At 42.8% G+C, this 20826-nt stretch overlaps 1 protein-coding gene across 1 annotated transcript; it reads right to left on the reverse strand.

The window, feature by feature from the left end:
• Positions 1-3745: 3745 nt before the first annotated feature.
• Positions 3746-19571, reverse strand: LOC127221926 (uncharacterized). The gene is made up of 6 exons (XM_051183872.1): positions 19470-19571; positions 18313-18446; positions 17548-17621; positions 17366-17473; positions 15727-15828; positions 3746-3882 (listed from the first exon to the last, which is right to left on the reverse strand). Exons 1-6 carry the CDS (start codon positions 19569-19571, stop codon positions 3746-3748), a joined length of 657 nt encoding a protein of 218 aa, XP_051039829.1.
• Positions 19572-20826: the final 1255 nt, after the last annotated feature.

Genomic DNA, 20826 nt, shown 5'->3' on the forward strand with positions numbered 1-20826 from the left:
GAGCCATTATGTGTTTTCTGAGGTCCTCTCTTCCATTCCCTCCTCGGGGCTCAAATCCACTATGGCTGACAATATATGTGGCTGGTATACACAAGGGCCAGGGTTCAAATGGGCTGATTTTTCATGCACACATTTCATGATCATAGTAGCCTGGTCTTCAGGAACCTCACGTAGAGGTTGACCCCAGGCTTAGCTGAGTCATTAAAGCCTCCTACTTGCCTGGACTTGTGAAGACAACAGAAAGAGGATTTCTGATTTTTGCATAAAAATATATTTCTACAAGAAAAGGAATATGGTGTGCATAATAAGATTGTTGGAACTAAAGTGGAGATATGGGGTAAATTTTCCCTTCCTTTTTATCTGGACTTGGGGAGGAAGATACTTATATTTGACTTTCTATATCTAGAGTTCCTGTGTCTGGACCTGTCTGCTTTTGGTGACTTCAGCCCTGGATTACCTAATTGATATAAATAGTAAAACCTTTGCCTGCAAGACCTGCATTCCCCCATTTACAGAGCACACCCTACCTCCTTCATGGCCCTCACAACAAGGCAACATTCCAACATTAGGCGCTAGAACAGGGGGTAAGTACTGAGGCCCCAGTTTCTTGCACTGAGCCTCACTTGCTGACTGACATCTGCTTGCCTGTGACTCTGATAAACCTTTCCTCCCCTCACTAGCAATAATGCATGTTCCTATTCTGTACCTCTCCATAAGTTTTCTCCCTGCCAAAGCTGAGACCTTTGACCCTGTATGCCATTACATGTCACTTATATCGGGACCCATGAATGCCGATGATCAAAGTCAGTTCTGTGTGCCCTTTCACACCAGAGTAAAAGAAAATATGGTGCTATTTGATCACATATGACACATATAGAAGGGAATATCTACCATCTTTACTGAAAGCTCAGGCATGTGGGGTCTGTCTTCCCTCAACACCTGACATTGTATCTACAAGATGAATGGGTGAGTGCAGTAGTCCCAGATCCAAGGTCCTGTGCAGTCTCTGATACTTCTCCATGAATTAAGTTTATTTGCAAGACTCACAGGAATCTATTTAAAAACATAAATACCTGTCTCAGATGGGTATTTGATGATCCTTGTCTTCAAGTAAAATCATGAATGTGAGAGAAATAGATAAGCAAAATGTCAGTCTCATTACCATCACATCTAGGGTGGATGGTGTCTGTTCGGTTCAGCCCTAGGTTTTCCACAACATCTTTAAATTCAAATAGAATTCTTCGACCTGGAGCCATGTTGCGACCTGTGGGCTACACAGATAAGGAACAAGGGGGTGGAGAAGACTCTTGCTATAGACAGTTAACCCACATATCTTTCAGGTATTTGGGGGGAGGGGGCCTGAGAGATTTCAAGCCATAGAAAGAGCATCTCTAGCTGAAGATTCCTGAGCAGGAGGGGGACCAGGTAGGAGCAGTGCAAAAGGACAGCAGGAGGTGTTTCTGTCTAGAGTCTCCATGTCTAGGCTGAGAGATTCCTAGGTCATTGTTGGAATGTCTTATGTGCAGAAAATACTGGCTGAAGACTGTGGGTGGTCAGGCTGACCTAGAGAGTGGGAGGAAGCACAGTGTAACCTGAAGTTCAGGAGGATCATGAGTGCAGAGCTCCTGGAGAATACACCAGAGGCTAGAAATGTGCTAACCAGAATTGGGGCTCTAAGTGCCTGGTAATGGTGGCAGGTGTAGGTCAGGTTTCCAGCTAACACTGCTAACTTGAACCCATATACTTTCCATGTGCATGACAATGTCCAGATCTCCCCTGTGAGAATAGACATAGCATGGAATACTTAATCAAGACACCTGCATTGCCCAGGATGTCACTGAAAATCTGTCTTCAGGAAATACACAGTTATGATTTGCTCCCACCTGGTGTGTGTGTGTGTGTGTGTGTGTGTGTTTGTAACCACGGTGTCCAGAGAAGGATGTGCATCATCTTCCTCCACAGCTTTCAACTTGTGTCCTTGAGATATATTGTCCTATTGAACTGGAACTTCATCATTGTGACTAGATTTTCTGGGAAGCCAACTCTGAGGACCTACTGTCTGTTCTACAATAATGTAGTTACAGGCATGCTCAGCCATGTCTACCTCTTTTTGTTAGCTCTTATGACATGGATTCAGGCCTTCATGCTTGCAGAGCAGGAACCTTTAACCACTGAGATTTCCTAAGCTTTGTTCAAGCTTCTAACATTTTAAGAAAGGAGAGAACAATGAAATATTTTTCTACTTAGCATTAGCTAAAACCATACATGGAACCTTCCTTCATCTCACTTTTCTTTTGATAGTATGATAAATGTGGATTTCAGTACCTCAGGTCTGTCTGGGTATATGGGAACAACTTATGCTCAATAGATGTTGAGTACAACTCTGTCCTCCACAATCTGGATGTCAAACCAGGCCCTGATATAATGACACAGCACATTGTCTCTAAATACTTCTCAGTGACCCCATGGGAAATGATGCCAAGCTGATCCCTTCTTAGAACAGGCCAGGAAAGAGGCTGACTGAGAAAGGAAAGAAGGAGCTAGGTCTCAGTGGGTGTGGTCTGGTTGTGAGCCTTGTGCTCTAGGAGTGATCTGGAGAGGGCTGAAGACACATAAAGATCTTACAAACTACTCTATCAAAGACCCCAGGCATTGCAGAAAAGAGTCCAAGGTGGTGGGCTAGAGCATAAGAGGAGGAGATAATGACCCACTGTTTACTCACTGCCCCCCAAACCTGTGTCTATCCCTTATAACCTTAGGCAAGGTAAGACGCACCCATAAGCATTATCATTGTGTAACTTATGAGGTAGGTGTTCTTCACATAAGTGGCAATAGCAAAGTCTTTCCCAAGAAGAAAGGTGAAAATGATGCAGTGATCTGGCCCTGTGGAGAAAAATAAATCACATAGCCGAAGGGCAATGGCACCAGAAAAGGAAGAATATAAACCCAAGCACTTACAGATGCAGAAGACACCAGGTTGATGTTTAACTTTTTCCAGATATATCTTGAACTCAATACACCCAATAGGTTTTCTGTAACACAAGACAAAAGCGTGGCTCTCTCTATGACATCAGTCCTATCCTTCCCTGTTGCCATCTTTGAGCTAATTAATGAGCTGACCCCAAATCCTTCTGCTACATGCAGCACTAGGGCAAGCATCAGCATATGGCTTTCCACAACTCTTGTGTGATCCACTTTATAGCAGGCGGGAAGACCAGAAAGATATGGTACATATATGAAGACCTGCCCATTTTCCTAGTTCAGAACAGGATTCCTGCCAACCTAGGCTATTTTCTGTGGGAGGCCAGGTACCGCAGTCATTCTACTACTGTGTCTCCAAAAGTGTCCCCCAGAAGCCAGAGTCCTGGACCTGCTATCTCTACCCTTGTTTTCACTGCACATAGAGCAGAGTGAAATCTTGAGGGCCTGGAGTTCTGTGCCTGCGCAGAAACAAGCACAGCAAGTACACTGACTCCAGAGAGCAAAATAGCGCTAGGAAGGAAAGCTTTAGCCCTTCAGAGAGTGTCATAGGAAAACAGCATATTATGTACTGGACCTTCTGCTTCTATCTCGTGTCCTGTGAACAACCCTATTGTGCTTACAGAAGTCACCTGACACATTGTCCAGAAAATACAAGAGGATTCCATGTTGATATCGAGTTCCCAGCTGACGTTAGGGACATGTACATGGTTAGTGTGTTGAGTCCGTGAGCCTAGTGCAGAGAGGAATCTCTGAGGGCAGGTACTCAAGAGATGTTCATCCTGAACTCCAACTCGCCAATAATGTTCCTGATGAATGTGAAGGGTGGCAGTGGGCTGACCTTCTTCTTCTCAGGAACAGGCATGTTTCCTGCCAGCAATTTATGTACCACTTCCCTAGAAGCTAGAGAGCAAAATCACTCTTGATGGGGAAATCATGAAAAGGAAGTCAGACTAAGGGGTTCTAGGAAGGAATTGAGATGGGAAGAGATGAAGGAGGGGACTGAGGTAAGGTCCCTGTACCATTTGAACAATCATGATACATTGAAGCATCAAAAAGAGTCCTGGTTATGGTTAATCCCACTCTGTTATGAATGTGAAAATCCAGGTAGAATAGTACTGGGATCTTGAATAAGACATATCATTATTGAGGCAGGTTGATTTTGGAGTTCCTGTACAGTTCCCACATAAAGCAGAGAAAATCATCAACAAACCCGGATTATATATGATCAGGAGATGGCCAATCACTTCATTCTAAGACAGAGAGGAGCTATTGGGCCAGATTGAGCTGTAGTTTTCAGAGAGAGGCAGGGTACCCAGACATCAGTTTCCATGAAGCATGATTGCCTGCAGGGAAACTGAGATACCAGGAAAGCCACAATAGACATCTTTATCCATCAGTGTCAGGGCCTGGGAGGAAGGCTGACTATTTCCAGAGTCTCTCATCTTCCCAATACAATTCATCAATTTAAACATCAAAACATTTTAGGAAGTCCATCCCTCCAGACCTCCCCATACCCAGTGGTGCTCAGCCCTCTGAGTCTGAAGTTCGGCATTGTGCATGAGGCTTTTGTTGAGAAACAGAAACTGAAGAGTCATTTCTTTGGAATCAATCAAAGGTTATCAGAAGACCACAGGCTGACAGAAGAGACAGTATGTTTATGTGACTAGAGATGAGACAGAGTTATCCTTAAGCCAACATTCTGCTCTGGGTGCTCCTGATGTCAGGTATCAAGAAAAGCCATGCTGGAGGACAGACACTGAGCTTAAAAACAAAACCCAAAGCATCTCAAAGGTGTGCATTTCAGCTCTCATCAGCAGCCTGAAAACTCTCACCCAATCCATGGGAACCCAGTGTGCACACTCAGTCTGCCCAGCACTCTCACTCCATCAACAGTGACATTATATTGAAAATTCCTATAGGATGATTGCTCCACAGAGGGCAGGGTCAGAACCACAGTCAGCAGGAGCAGCTGCATGGTCTCCATGATGCTTCTATGCCTAGGGCCTCCCTTCAGCACATGTATTCTGCACTGGGTGACTCCCCATTTGCACAAAACTCCTATCCATGTTATAGGCCAGTTGTACTGTTTTGTTTGGACCTCATAAATACATGGTGCTAATTTTTATAATTAATAATTTGCGTGTGCTTTCACTCATTCTCAGAAAACCTTATCAGAAAAGAGAATGTCATCAGAATGGGAAGTAACACCTGAGAAGTCAGAGCCAAAAGGATAACAAGGACTGCCCTGTTCTCAACCTCCCCATGCCTGGCTCTATTCCCACTAAAAATAAAATGCCACAACACTTTCTCTTCTGAGTCAGAACCTCCAGTTTCTAGAGCAGCCAACTGCCTGTCTCAAACAGTAGTACTCGACACAAGAGTATGTTCTCCGGCTGCAGTCCCCTGATAACTGAGCTATGTGTGGTGTTACCCTTCAGCACCCTAGCCCTGTGTCCTGTCTTCCCCCTTCATCCCATCCTCACAAGAGTGCTGCAAACCTCCCTGACTCTCCACACCCTCACAGCTTATCTCTACCAGCTAGCAGCTGGGCCCTACAAAGCACCTAAATCCCAATGCACCTTTTCATAGAACAGCTGCCGTCAGTCTTTTCAGATTTCAAGATTTTCAGAGTAATTGGGAGTCAAGCCTCTGGCAAAGTTTCTGAGGGGTCCCATTCTTCTATTCTCTGCCACAACACAGTGCAATCACATTGTGTGCCTGTGTGTATTGAATGTGGATCTCTGTCTAGGTAGCAGTGACAGACTACACATCAGTATTTTTGATTATGTGTTTATGTGTGCAAATGTCTCTGTGTGCTGATATCATTGCTTGCTTATGTAAATTTGTGCTTATGTAGGTTCTTTTGTACATTTTTTTTATCAACTTGAGTATGTTTTGAACATACAGATAGATACATGTTGGTATGTTTTTCTCCATGACTAGTGCCATTGGGCATATATGGGCATATCCTTGTGTAAACCTTCTTCCGGTTGTACACCTGTGTCTGTGTGCATTCCTGTCAGCAAGTCTGTGTGTTTTGTGTATGTGTGTATGATGTCTGTTTATATAAGTTGTTTGTGTGTTTTAGTTTCTTGCATATTATATTTGGGATATGAAGTGGTATACACAGGATCTGGGTTTGAATGCTTGATTACTTGTGAAGGCCCTTTCTTGGGAAATGTGGAACTTTTGATGCTGTGTCCTCACTAGGAGACATAGATGTCAGTGTAATCCCCTTCTGGGTCTGCCCTGAGCAGTTGTGCTGTTAATTCTCTTATGTGACTATCCTCTGTTTTCTTCATATGGGCACTTAGTGCAATGAACTTCCCTCGTAGCACTGCTTTCAAGGTGTTCCATAAGTTCGGGTATGTTGTGTCCTCATTCTCTTTGAATTTTAGAAAGTCCCTAATTTCTTTCTTTATTTCTTCTTTGACACAGGCGTGGTGCAGTTGCACATTGTTCAGTTTCCATGAGTTTGTACATTTTCTGCAATTTGTGTTCTTGTTGAATTCCAATTTTAAAGCTTGGTGGACTGATAAGATACAGGGGACTATGTGGGATAATCACTTTTTCTCCTTCTGTGGCACTGACCACACCAATTGGGGGGAGCCAGGGGCGGAAGTGACCTGGGGAACTAGGTCAGAGGAGGTTCCGGAGAGTGCTCTCTTGCAAGCCTCATGGGGCAGGAGGATTTCTAGAGGAATTCTTGGAAGCAGGAACCTGTTGGTGTTCACCTGTCTATGTTGTGAGTTATTTCTCCCTGAATAAACATCTGTTCGGCCTAACTGTTTATCCTAATCCTTATTAAACCACAATAGGACTATTCCAATTCTCTTGTATCTGTTGAGGTTTGTTATGCCACCTAGTATGTGGTTGATTTTAGAGAAGGTTCCATGTGGAGCAGAGAAGAAGGTATATTCTTTTGTCTTTGGATGGAATGGTCTATAGATTTCTGTTAAACCCAGTTGAGACATAACTTCTGTTAGTTCTTTTGTTTCTTTGTTAAGTTTCTGTCAGGTGGTCCTGTCTAGTGGTGAGAGTGATATGTTGAAGTCTCCCACTATAAGTGTGTGAGGTTTTATGTGAGCTTTGAGTTTTACTAGCGTTTCTTTTACAAATGTGGGTGCCATTGTATTTGGGGCATAGATGTTCAGAATTGAGACTTTGTGTTGATGGATTTCTCCTGCGATGAATATGAAATGACCATCTTCATCTCGTTTGACTAATTTTGGTTTGAAGTCTAACTTGTTAGATATTATGCTTGCTTCTTGGGTCCATTTGATTGGAAGATCTTTCCCCAACCCTTTACCCTGAGGTAATGTCTATCTTTGAAGCTTAGATGTGTTTCTTGTATGCAGCAGAAGGATGCTAACATTCTGTTATCCTGTGTCTTTTTATATGTGAGTTAAGACCATTAATGTTGAGGGTGAGTAAGGACCATTGATTGTTGATGCTTGTTTGTTTTACATTTGTTGTTGGCAGTGGTATTGTGAATATATTTGTCCTGCTTTACCCTTGGTTTCTGGTGTAGTGAGATTATCAGTTGCCTACATCTTTGTGAGCGTAGTTAATTCCTTGGGTTGGAGTTTTCCTTCCAAAATTTTCTGTAGGACTGGATTTGTAGATACGTATTGTGAAAATCTAGCTTTGTCATTAAATATCTTGTTTTCTCTATCTATAGTGATTGAGAGTTTTGCTGGGTATAGTAGCCTGGGCTAGCTTCTGTGGACTCTTAGTACTTGAACATCTATCCAGGACCTTCTGGCCTTGAGGGTTTCCATGGAGAAATCGGATGTAATTTTGATAGGTCTGCCTTTATATGTTACCTGTCCTTTTTCCTTCGCTGTTTAACTACAGAGCTATAGTCCTGAAAACAGCCTGGTATTGGCACAAAAATAGACAGGTAGAACAATGGAATTGAATCAAAAATCCTGACATTAACCCACACACCTATGAACACCTGATCTTTGACAAAACAGCTAAAAGTATACAATGGGGGTGAGGAAATCATCTTCAACAAATGATGCTGGCACAATTGGATGAGGGTGTGTAGAAGACTGCAGATAGACCCATGTCTATCACCTCACACAAAACTCAAGTCCAAATGGATCAAAGACCTTAACATAAATCCCGCCACACTGAACCTCTTAGAAGACAAAGTAGGAGGTACCCTTGAACACATTGGTATATGGGACTGCTTCCTGAACATAACTCCAGGAGCACAGACACTGAGAGAAACAATTAATAAATGGGACCTCTTCAAAATTAGAAGCTTCTGTAAGGCAAAGGACACAGTGGACAAGACCAAAGGGTAGCCCACAGACTGGGAAAAGATTTTCACCAATCCCACATCCGACAAAGGGCTGATCTCCAAAATATACAAAGAACTCAAGAAACTAGTCAACAAAACACCAAATAACCCTATTAAAAATAGGGAACAGAACTGAAGAAAGAACTATCAATAGAGGAAATCAAAAACACTGAAAGACACTTAAGAAAGTGCTCAACATCCTTAGCTATCAGGGAAATGAAAATCTAATCAACTTTGAGATAGCATCTTACTCCTGCCAGAATAGCTAAAATTAGAAATACCAATGACAACTTATGCTTCAGAGGATGTGGAGAAAGGGGAACACTCCTCTACTGCTGGTGGGAGTGAAAACTTGTACAGCCATTTTGGAGATCAGAATGGTGGTTCCTCAGGACAATAGGAATGGGTCTACCACAGGACCTGGCAACCCCCCTCTTAGGCATATACCCAAATGATCCACATCCATGCAACAAAGACATGTGCTCAACTATGTTCATAGCAGCATTATTTGAAATAGTAAGAACCTGGAAGTAACCTATATGCCCCTCAACTGAAGAATGGGTAAAGAAGATGTGGCACATTTACACAATGGAATACTACTATGCAGAAAAAAATGTAATCTTGAAATTTGAAGCAAGTGGGTAGAACTTCCAGAAACAATCCTGAGTGAGGTAACCCAGTCACAAAAAGAGAAACATGGTATGTACTCCTTCGCTGCTCTTAATATTCTTTCTCTATTCTGTATGTTAGGTGTTTTGAATATTATGATTTGAGGGGTGTGTTTTCTTGGTCCAGTCTATTTGGTGTTCAGTATGCTTCTTGTACTTTCATAGGCATGTCCTTCTTCAGATTGGGTAAGTTTTCTTTAATGATTTTGTTGAATTTGTTGTCTGCACCTGCGCCTTACTCTATGCCTATTATTCTTATGTTTGTCCTTTTCACGATGTCCCACATGTCCTGGATGTTTTGTGTTAAGGGTTTGTTGGATTTAAGATTTTCTTTGGTCGATGAATCTATTTCCTCTTGTTTATCTTCAGCTCCTGAGATTCTCTCTTCCATCTCTTGTATTCTGTTTGCTATGCTGTGTCTTTAGTTCCTGATTGTTTGCCTACTTTTTCTATTTCCAGCATTCCTTCAGTTTGTGTTTTCTTTATTGTCTCTATTTCAGTTTTCAAGTCTTGAACTGTTTCCTTCACCTGTTTGTTTTTTCTTGGCTTTCTCTACTTTCTTTAAGATATTTATTCATTTCTTCCAGTTTTTTGTTTGTCTTTTCTTCCATTTTTTAAGGGATTTTATCACATGATCTTTGAGGGCCTATATAATTTTTATGAAGATATTTTTTAAGTCCTTCTCTTCTGCTTCATCTGCCTTGGGGTGTTCAGCTCTAGTTAGTGTAGAGTCCCTAGAGTCTGGTGGTGTCATTCATGCTTGTCTTTCTATTGTTAGGTATTTTCTTGTATTGCAGTCTTCCCATCATTTCTTCCAGTGGGTTCAGGTGGGGTCTCTCTCTCTCTCTATGCTACTGCCCTGGTGGGCTTAGGTGGGTCAGAAGTTTGATGTTTGTAGGTCTGGGTGGTCCAAGCTCTCTAGGAGGTCTCTCCACAGGCAGGGGCCTGGTGATGAGGGTCACCTGGTGATGGACCAGCAGAGGCCTGGCAAAGGGGGTCAAAGATCCAGCATGCAGGGGCTCAGGATGGTACTGTGGGGATAGGTGGATCTCTGGCCGGAGGCTGGAGCTCCAGTAGAGGACCGGCAGTGGAGGGGGGGGGGTGTCAGAGACCAGGCAGGAGTGGATTCAGTGTGGTCCTGTGTGGATAGGTAGGTCTGGTGTGCTCAGAGCAGCTCCAGGAAGTTTCCCAAATTGGGGGGGGGGGGGGATTGTTGGATCTTCCTTCTGTTCCATTGCTCAACCAGAGCAGTGGGTCAGTGGGCAGGGTAGGGCACAGGGTGGGGAGAGGGCAGGCTCTTCTGGCTCAGGGATGAGGGGGCAGGAGAGGGAGGGAGGTTGGGTGTGTATCAGAGCACCAGGAGCACTCTTGTGGGGACAGGACACAGCGGGCAGCAAGATTTGGGGCCAATCTTAGGAGTTCCCAGGGAAGGGTGTTGGAGGCATTCAACCTGAACTGGCCCCAGACTCACCTCTAGCAGATGCCCGGTGATAGGGGTCAAAGATCTGGCAGGCAGGTACTCAGGATGGCCCCTCGAGGATAGGGGGATCTCTGACGGGGGGAGGAACTCTCCAGCTGAGGCCCAGAATGTTTTGTTTTGTTTTGTTTCTAGTTCTATCCTTTTGCCTTCGAATTTCAAGATGTCATTGTTTTTAACTGCTAAGTAGTACTTCATTGTGTAAATGTCATATTTCTTTTATCTATACTTGGGTTGAGGGTCATCTAGGTGATTCTCCAGTTCTGGTTGTTACAAATAATGTTGCTATGAACATAGTTGAGAAAATGTCCATGGGGTATGAGTGTTCATACCTTGGGTATGTCCCCAAAAGTGGTATGGCCTGGTCTTGAGGTAGATTGATTCCTAATTTTTTGAGAATTCATCATACTGATTTCCAAAGTGGCTGTACAAGTTTGCAATCCCATCAACAATGAAGGAGTATTCCCTTACTCCATACCCTTTCCAGCAAAAGATTTCATTAATATTTTTGATCTTAGCCATTCTGAGAGGTATAACATAGTATCTCAGAATCATTTTGATTTGCATTTCCCTGATGGCTGGAGGATGATGAACAATTCCTTAAGTGCCTTTTGGCCATTTGTGATTCTGTGGGAATTCTGTTTAGCTCTGTGCCCATTTTTTAATTTGATTATTTGATATTTTGATATCTAGTTTCTTGAGTTCTTTGTCTATTTTGGAGGTCAACCTTCTGTCAGATGTAGGGTTAGTGAATATCTTTTCCTATTCTATAGGCTGCTGTGTTGTATTGTTGACTGTGTCTTTTGCCTTCTTTATCCCTTTTTATTAATTTTAGTTTGAAGTCTATTTTGTTAGCAATTAGGATTGCTACAACAGCTTAACTTTTGATCTGTCTGATTGGAAATCTTTTCCCAAACCTTTACTCTGAGGTAATGTCTGTCTTTGAAGTTGAGGTGTGTGTCTTGTACACAGCAGAAGGATGAATTCCATTTTCATGTCCATTCTGTTAGCCTGTGTCATTTTATAGGCTAATTGATACTGTTGATATTAAGAGATAATAATGGCCAGTGATTGTTAGTTCCTGTTATTTTTGTATTTGTTGTTGGTGGTGGTATTATGTGTGTGTCTCTCTTCTATGTGTTTTGCTATTATGGGATTATCCATTGCCTGTGTTTTTGTTGAGTTCTTTGTGTTGGATTTTTCCTTCTAGTACATTCTGTAGGGCTGGATTTGTAGATAGGTATTGTTCAAATTTGGCTTTGCTATGAAATATCTTGTTTTCTCCATTTATGTTCATTGAAACTTTGCTGGATATAATAGTCTGGGTTGGCATCCAGGGTCTCTTAGTACCTGCAGAACATCTATCTAGGACTTTCTGGCTTTTAGAGTTTGCATTGAGAAGCCAGGTATAATTCTGTTAGGTCTGACTTTATATGTTACTTGGCCTTTTTTCCTTTGCAGCTTAGTATTCTTTCTTTACTTGGTATGTTTAGTGTTTAATTATATGTCAAGGATGTCAAGGGGAGGTTTTTTTTTTTTTTTTTTTTTTTTTTTTGTCTAGTCTATTTGGCATTCTGTAAGCTTCTTGTACCTTCATGTGCATATCCTTTTTCAGTTGGGAAAGTTTTTGTCTATGATTTGTTGAGTATATTTTCTGTGACTTTGAGCTGGTCTTCTTCTTCTGTACCTTTTATACTTAGGTTTGACTTTTCAAGGTGTTCCAGATTGCCTGAATGTTCTATGTTAAGAATTTGTTGCATTTAATAACATTTTATGTGACCAATGAATCTATTTCCTTTATTCTATCTTCAACAGCTGAGATTCTTCTGTCTCTTGCATTCTGTTGCTTATGCTTGTATCTGTAGTTCATGTTAATTCGCCCACATTTTTCATTTCCAGAATTCCCTCAGTTTGTGTTTTATTTATTACTTCTATTTCAAATTTCAAGTCTTCGCCTTGTTTGATTATTTCTTACTGGTTTACTTGGCTTTCTTTAGGAGTTTGCGAGTTTTTAATAATTTTTTTATTTACCCTTTTCTTCACTTCTTCAAGTGAATTTATTTCCTCTTTAAGGACCACTATCATCCTCGTAAAGTTATTTTAAGATGATTTTCTTCTGCTTCATCTGTGTTGGAGTGTTCAGGTCTTGCTGATGTAGATCTATAGTTTCTGGTGCTGCCATAACGCTCTTTTTGTTTTTGAATGTATTCTTACATTGCTGTCTGCCCATTTCTTCCTCTAGTGGGAGCAGATGAGATCTGTGCTTTAGGAGGCTCCTCTTCCTGCAATTGGTATAGGTGGGGCCTGTGACTTAGGTGGTAACTTTTCTTCCAGGTGGAGGTAGGTCCATGCCTCTGGTGGACACTGATATGGCCCTGGAGATTCTCCAGCTGTAGGTGGTCTGAAGGCTCTGGTGGTTGTAGGTACCATGGGGATAGTTAGGGGTGTGGGGAAGATGTACCCAGGTCTCTAGGGCTTTGCTGCTTGGTGGTGGCATACGGTATGTTCCTTTGGGGTTAGGGCCTAAATGACAGGGTCTTCTAGGCAGGGACCCAGACACTCACCTCTCCAGGTGCGTTCAGAGCCAAGGCTCCAGTGGTCCTCTATTGTGTTCTTATACTGGCTTTAACCATCTGGGTTTGGGGTTATTATCAGCTTAGGTGGTTATTTCTGAGTTTATTCTTGTTGGATAGATGCTTTATGGATGATTTTCCCCTCTTGTTTTCTATATCCTTTCTGGTTTTCTGATCTGAGTGGCCTAGGGCTCTGGTAATCAGTAAGGCTTCAGGTAGTGTGTTTTTGCTGAGGTAGCTGACTTGGCCTCCAGGGTTTTGGGTACTTACTAACCTTCAGAGGTTCTGGGGTTCTGGGATATGGTCTCTAGGGTTCTGAATTCTAGTGTGGTCTCTTGTATCTAGGTATCTGGAATTCCTAGGGTTCTTAATATTAATGTGGCATCCAGTAAAGTGTGTATCTTCTGGGGTTTCTAACATCTGTGTGGCCTTCAGTAGAGCAGGAGTCTTCTTTTAGGTGTTGTGGACCAGGGTATGGAGTCCATGGGAGGAAACACTATTGGTGACTGCTGGGCAGGGCTAAAGGATTACTAGTGGGTGGTGGGCAGTGTCTTTTTAAAAAATATTTTTTTATTTAAATTACAAACAATATTATTTTACATACCAATCCCAGTTCCCTCTCCTTGCCTTCTTCCCAGTCCCCCACCATTCCCCCCATTACACTCCCAATCTACTCCTCAGGAAGGGTAAGGCCTCACATGGGGGATCATCAAAGTCTGTCACCTCATTTAGAGCAGGACCTAGGCCCTTCCCTGTGTAGTGTATCTAGGCCGAGAGAGTATCCATCCATAGGGAATGGGCTCCCAAAGCCAATTTGTGCACTTGGATAAATGTTCATCAATTAGTTAATCTGGGGCTGAGTTCACCAGAATCAGAGATGTCCAGACACAGGAATTCTAGATACTGAGGAAGTCAAACACACGCACCCTCCTCCCCTAACACAGATAAAAAGGAAGGGAAATTTTACACCACATCTCCACTTTAGTTCCAGTAATCTCCTTCTCCAGTCCACGGCATCTTCTATCAGCAGCTGTGATAATCAAAACACCATAAAGACCAGGTCTAAAGAGGATCCCTTAACTAAGCTTGGGGTAGGTCCTTACACCTTTGGGTGAGATTCCATCCACTCCCTGCTGAACCTCCCTTCCAGATACATGTAACTTTGTACAATCCACCTATAGTCTTATTTTGGATAAGCTAATTAAAGAAAATTCCACCTATATACCTGTGAGGAAGTTGTCATACATGCACAGGTGAATCTTTTATGTGGTGTGGCATCTTACCTGTCAGTTATTCCCCTGTAAGGAATCCTTTACCCTTGAGCATTACATAATCAAATTACTATTTGGTTCACCTAGTTGCTATTAAGTAGGACTATACTTCCTTCTGTTGTATGTGCTAGTCAGGTGTGAAACGTTGTTTGTCAATTCAAATATTACAACTTATCATGGCTCAGGAACACCCTGCATTTTTCCTGTCCAAGAAGCTCTGTGTGGGGCAGCTAAAAGGTACAACAGATACTCTATGTGTGACTTCCATGATGCGGACCCATCTTTCACCCTGACTCAATGTTCATCCTGAGCTATGGCTATTTCCTCCGATGTCATCTCTTCCATTCCCTCCTCAGGGCACACAAATCCACTATGGCTGACACCCAATGGCTGGTGTACAAAAGGGCCAGGTGCCATATGGATTCATTTTTCAGGTACACACTTCATGGTCATAGTAGCCTGGCCTTCAGAAGCCTCATGCAGCGCTGACCTGGATTATTACAGTAAGGCCACCTGTTTTCCTGGATTTGGGAAGACAGCAGAAAGGATTTCCGTAGTTTGTATGAAAATACCTTTCCCCAAGAAAAGGCATGTGATGTGCAAAAGAAGGAGATTGTTAGAACTAAAGTGGAGGCATGAGATAAAATTTCTGTTCCTTTGTGTCTGGGCTTGGGTAGGAGGATGTGTGTATTTGACTTCCTTCATATCTGGAATTCCAGTGTCTGGACATCTCTGATTCTGGTGACCTCAGCACCACATTAACTAACTGATAAAGATTGTGAAGGTCTTGCCTACAGGCTCTGCTTTCCCCTTTTACAGAGCCCGTAATACCTCTTCCATGGTCCACTCAACAAGTTTGTGATACAAATTTATGCACCAGAACTGGAGGTATGTACCAAGACCCCATTTGCTTGCATTCCCTCACTTTCTAACAGACATCTGCTTGCCTGTGACTCTGATAAGCCTTTCCTCCCCTCCCCTCACTAGCCATAATGCATGCTCCTATCCTGTCCCCTTTTCTAGATGCTCTAGCTGCCAAAGATGAGATCTTGACTCAGTGTGCCATGACATTTCACTGATGTAGGGACCCATGAATGCTGATGACCACAGTCAGGTCTGTGTGCCTTCTTGTACCAGAGTAAAACAAAACTAGGTGCCATTTGATCACACATGACATATACAGAAGAGCATATCTATCACCTTTACTGAAAACTGAGGCATTAGAGGGGTGTGCATGTGGGGCTCTTTCTTGTCACCTGGTAAGGGAAGTAGTCCCAGTAGACTCTGTGGTACTTTTCTATGCATTAAGTTTCTTTGCACAACTCACAGGAATCTATTTAAAAATAGAGATGGTTGTGTCAGAGGGATATTTGTGTGGTCACTGTCTTACAAGAAAATCATGAATGGAAGGGAAATAAGGTAAGCAAAATATTAATCTCATTACCATCACATCTAGGGTGGATGATGCCTGTTGTGTTCAGGCCCAGTAATAGCACAACTTTTTCAAAATCCAACAGCATTTGTTGATTTGGAGCCATGTTGCGACCTGCAGACCACACAGATAAGGAACAAGAGGATGGAAAAGACTCTTTCTATAGACAGTTAACCCATATATCTTTCAGGTATTTGTGGGGAGGGGGACCTGAGAGATTTCAAGCCATAGAAAGAACATCTCTAGCTGAAGATTCCTGAGCAGGAGGGGGACCAGGTAGGAGCAGTGCAAAAGGACAGCAGGAGGTGTTTCTGTCTAGAGTCTCCATGTCTAGGCTGAGAGATTCCTAGGTCATTGTTGGAATGTCTTGTGTGCAGAAAATACTGGCTGAAGACTGTGAGTGGTCAGGCTGACTTAGAGAATGGGCAGAAGCACGGGCAAACTGATGTTCAGGAGGATCATGAGTGCAGAGAATACACCAGAGGCTAGAAATGTGCTAACCAGAATTGGGGCTCTAAGTGTCTGATGATAGAGACAGGTGGAGGTCAGGTCTCCACCTAACATTGGTCACTTTAGAACCACATATTTTCCATGTGTACATCAATGTCCAGAACTCCCCTGTGAGAACAGACACAGCAAGAGATACTTGATCAGGATACCTGCATTCCTTAGAATATGACTGAAAATCTCTCTACAGGAAATACTCACATGCCTAAGTCCAATTTTTACTCCCACCTGGATTGTGTGTGTGTGTGTGTGTGTGTGTGTGTGTGTGTGTGTGTGTGTAGTTGTGTGTGGTGGATGGTTTGGTGTGTCTGTTTATAAGGATGATGACCATAGCAAAAGGTCCATCATCTTCCTCCATGGCTCTTGACACTATTTCCTTGAGACACAGTCTCTTATTGAACTTGAACTTCTTCATTGTGGCTAGATTGTCTGGGCAGCCAGGTCTGAGCAACCACTGTCTCTTCAACAATAATTGGGTTACTGGCATGCTCAGCCATGTCTAGCTCTTTATGTTAGGTCTTATGACACAGAGTCAGGCCTTCATGCTTGCAGAGCAGAAACTCTTAACCACTGAGATTTCCTAAGCCTTGTTCAAGCTTCTCCTAACATTTTAAACTATCTGAAGAAAGGAGAGAACAATGGAATATTTTTCTCTACTTAGCACTGGCCATGAAACCTTCCTTCACTAATTTGTCTAACATTTCTCATTTGATATCATGATAAATGTGGATTTCAGTACCTCAGATCTGTCTAGGTACAACAGTTGTTGAGTATAACTCTGTCTTCCACAGTCTGGTTGTCAGACCAGGACCTAATACCATGACTATAGCACATTGTCTCCAAGTATTTCTCAATGTCCCCATGGGAAATGATTCCAAGCAGATCCATCCTTAGAAAAGGACAAGGGAAAAGACTGAGTGAGAAAGGAAGGGAGGAGTTAGGTCTAAGTGAGTTTCAGGAATGTTCTGAAGAGGACTGAAGACACAGCAAGAGCTTACAAAACCCTCTCTCAAAGACCCCAGGCATCTCAAAAAGACCACAATTTGGGGTTTTAGTGCATGAGAGCAACATATAGTGACCAATTTTTTACTAACTACCAAAAGCTGTGTCTGTCTCTCACAATCTCAGGTAGGTTGAGACTCACCCATGAGCATTGTCATCATGTAATTTAGGCCTCTTTTCCTTTCAGCATGGGCAGCAATAGCGAAGTCTTTCCCACCCACAAACTTGATAAAGATGGTGTAGCGTGACCCTGTAGAGAAACATACATTATATGGCCAAGGACTGACAGCATCAAAAAGGAAGAATATGAACTCAAACACTCACAGATTATGAAGTAACCAGGATGACCTTTAACTTCATCCAGATGTGTCTTGAACTCAATACACCCAATAGGTTTTCTGTAACACAGGATAAAACCATGGGTTTTCCCCTGTTGCCATCTTGAAACTATATAATGAGTTGATTACAGACACTCCTTCTGATATATATAGCATCTAGAAAAACTAACAGCACATGGTTTTCCACAATCTCTGTGTCACCTCCTTTTGCTTTCTACTTCATGGCAGATGGGAAGACCAGAGAGATGATATATATCTGTGGATTGCCCATCCTCCCAGTTCCCCAGGCCAGGCCATTTTCCCCAAGAGTCATGTCCTGTCCTGATTCTCCTACAGTGTCTCCAATGGTATTCCCAGAAGAACAAGTTCTGGACTTCCACTTCCTAACCCTGTTCCCTCTCTATTCATCAAACTAAATGGAAATCTTGAGGTGCTTAAAGATCTGTGCCTGCACAGAAATAAGCACAGAATCTACACTGGCTTTATGTTGCAAAGAGGGACTAGAAATGGAAGCTTTAGTCCTCTTGGGAGTGCCACAGGAGAATAGCATGTGATGTACTGGGTCATCTGTTTTTGTCTGGTGTCCCATGAACATATCTCCTTCGTTTACATAAGTCACCTGACACATTACCCAGACAAGATAAGAGGATTCACATCAAGTACCCAGCTGATGTCAGGAGCATGTAGGTGGTTAGAACAGTGAGTCCATGGATACTAGTGAAGAGAGGGCTATCTGAGAGCAGATACTCACAAGATGTTCATCCTAAACTCCAACTTGCCAATAATGTTCTTGACAAGCGTGAAGGGCGGCAGTGGGCTGACCTTCTTCTTTTCAGGGATAGGAATGTTTCCTGCCCAGCGAATTATGTTCCACTTTCCTAGAAGCTACAGAGAAAATTCACCCTTGGTGGAGGAGCATGGAAAGGGAAATCCAAGCAAAAGTGTTCAAGGAAGTAATTGAAATAGAAAGAGGTGGAGGAGGGGACTGGGGTAAGTTCCCTGTACTGTTTGAAGGGAAATGATATATTGAAGCATCAAGAAGATTCCTGGTCATGGTTGTTAGCCCCTCTCTGTCAAGAGTGGCCATATCTGGGCAGGATAGTATAAGGGGAGATATCATTTCTGGGACAGGTTGATTCCAGTGTTCCCACAGAAACATAAGAGAAAATCAACAAGAACACCAGTCTAAGAGAGCTGGCCAATCCCTTTATTTTAAGATTAAAAGACTGTTGAGCTAGGGGAGCTGTAGTAGTCATATGGGGACAGAGTATCCAGACACCAGCTTCATCCATGGGGCATAATTGCCTCCAGGTGAACTGAATTACCAGGAAGACTCCATCAAAGACCACAGAAGACACACAAGGCATGTTTATCCATCAGTGCCAGGGCCTGGGAAGAAGGCTGATTATCTCCATTGTCTCTCTTCTCAAAACACAGTCAATTTAAACATCAAATCATCTTAGGAAGTCCATCCCTCCAGAACTCCCCATGCCCAGCAGTGCTCAGCCCTCTGCAAACAGCAGCCCTGCTTTGTATACATTGCCCTGCATGAGTCTTTCATTAAGAAATATAAACTGGACAGATTCATTTCTGTGGAATTAATAGGTTATTGGAAGACCAGAGGCTTAAAGAGGAGGCAGTGGGTGTCTGTAGCAGATGATGAGAATGGGGCATCCTTAAACCATCGACCTCTGGGTGCCCTTGATGTTAGAGATCAAGAAAAGCCATTCTGGAGGACAGACACTGAGATTAAAAAAAAAAAAAAAAAAAAAAAAAAAAAAACAAAACAAAACAACAACAAAGTAGCATCTCAGAGATGTTCATCTGCAGCTCTCATCAGCAGCCCTGAGACTCTCAGCCAGTCTGTGGGTACCCAGTTCATACACTCAGTATCCCCAGCACTCTCACCTCATTAGCAGTGGCGGGGGAACTATGATTCCTGAAGGATGATTGCTCCACAGAGGACAGGGTCAGAACCATAGTCAGCAGGATCGGCTGTATGGTCACCATGTTGTGTCTGTGCTCCTGGTCTCCCTTCACCTTGTATACCCTGCACTGGGTGACACCCCATCTGCACAAAGCTCCCATCCATGCAATAGACTGGTATCACTGTTTTGTCTGGAACTCATGAATACATGGTGCTAATTTCCGCAATTAACCACCAGCCCGTGCTTTCACTCATTCTCAGAAAGCCTTGTTAGGAAAGAGAATGTTATCAGAGTGGGAAGTGACCCCTAAGAACACAGAGCCAGGAGGATAACAAGGGCTCCTGTGTTCTCAATCTCTCTATGCCTGGATGGATTTCCCAATAAAAAGATGCCACAACACTTTCTTTTTCCGCTCAGAACCTCCAGTTTTTAAAGAAGCCTGTCTCCACACAGAAGTGCTGAACACAGGAATGTGTGTCCCAGCCACAGCCCAATAAGAACTGAGCTATAGTGTCACACTTCAGTACACTTTCCATCCTTATGACAGCTCTGCAAACCTCCATGGCTCTCCACACCCTCACAGCTGATCTCTACCAAGCTAGTAGCGAGGCCCTATGATGCACCTAATTTCCAACCCAACCATTCATCAAGCAGTTGCCTTCATTCTTTCCACGCTCTAAGTTTGGGAGTTGGGTCTATGACCAAAGTCCCCTGGGGGTCCCTATTTCCCACTTCTATTCTATTTTCTGTCACACCACAGTGGAAATACATAGTCCTACTCCTTGGTATGTATGTATGTAGCTTTCTGTGCCTGTATGCACTGAATGCCCATGTGGATAGCTGTGGAATAGCACTGGATAGCTGTGGGAGATTGCAGATGAGTTTATGTGTTAAAGTGTGTAAATGTCTAAAGTAGGTTCTTTGAATATGGACTTCAATATCCCCTGTACAAATGTACAAATCTGAAACATACTCTAGAATAATTTATATTTTAAATTTGAAATTATTTGACCAAATAAGCAGTGGACAAGATAAGATGAATAAGAAGTGTTTAACTTTTATATTATTTTCTTAGGTTTTTTTTGCATTTTTATAATTTTTATTTAATTTTTTCTTATTTTACATATTGATCCCAGTTCCCTTTACCTCCCGTCCTCCCATGCCCGCCACAGACCCCCTCCTATTTCATCCCCCATCTACGAGTAGGTTTTCCTGCCAGTCTTGTCCCACCACCACACCAGCCCCCAATAATACACTGAGACTCTGTATTAGATATAAAGCTGTAGGCCAGTTACTTGTTTCTTATCGGCTATCTCTGTCTTAATTATTAACCCATT

The sequence above is a fragment of the Phodopus roborovskii genome, unplaced genomic scaffold, assembly GCF_943737965.1.
Source record: "Phodopus roborovskii unplaced genomic scaffold, PHOROB, whole genome shotgun sequence".
NCBI lineage: Eukaryota > Metazoa > Chordata > Mammalia > Rodentia > Cricetidae > Phodopus > Phodopus roborovskii.

Excerpts from the sequence above, each read along its gene's own strand:
- LOC127221926 (XM_051183872.1), bottom strand. The coding sequence starts at position 19,571 with ATGGTGACCATACAGCCGATCCTGCTGACTATGGTTCTGACCCTGTCC. Across the intron at positions 17,622-18,312 it reads GAGTTTAGGATGAACATCTT|AAAACCTATTGGGTGTATTG; the intron begins GTGAGTATCTGC and ends CCTGTGTTACAG. Across the intron at positions 15,829-17,365 it reads CATGATGACAATGCTCATGG|GTCGCAACATGGCTCCAAAT; the intron begins GTGAGTCTCAAC and ends TGTGGTCTGCAG.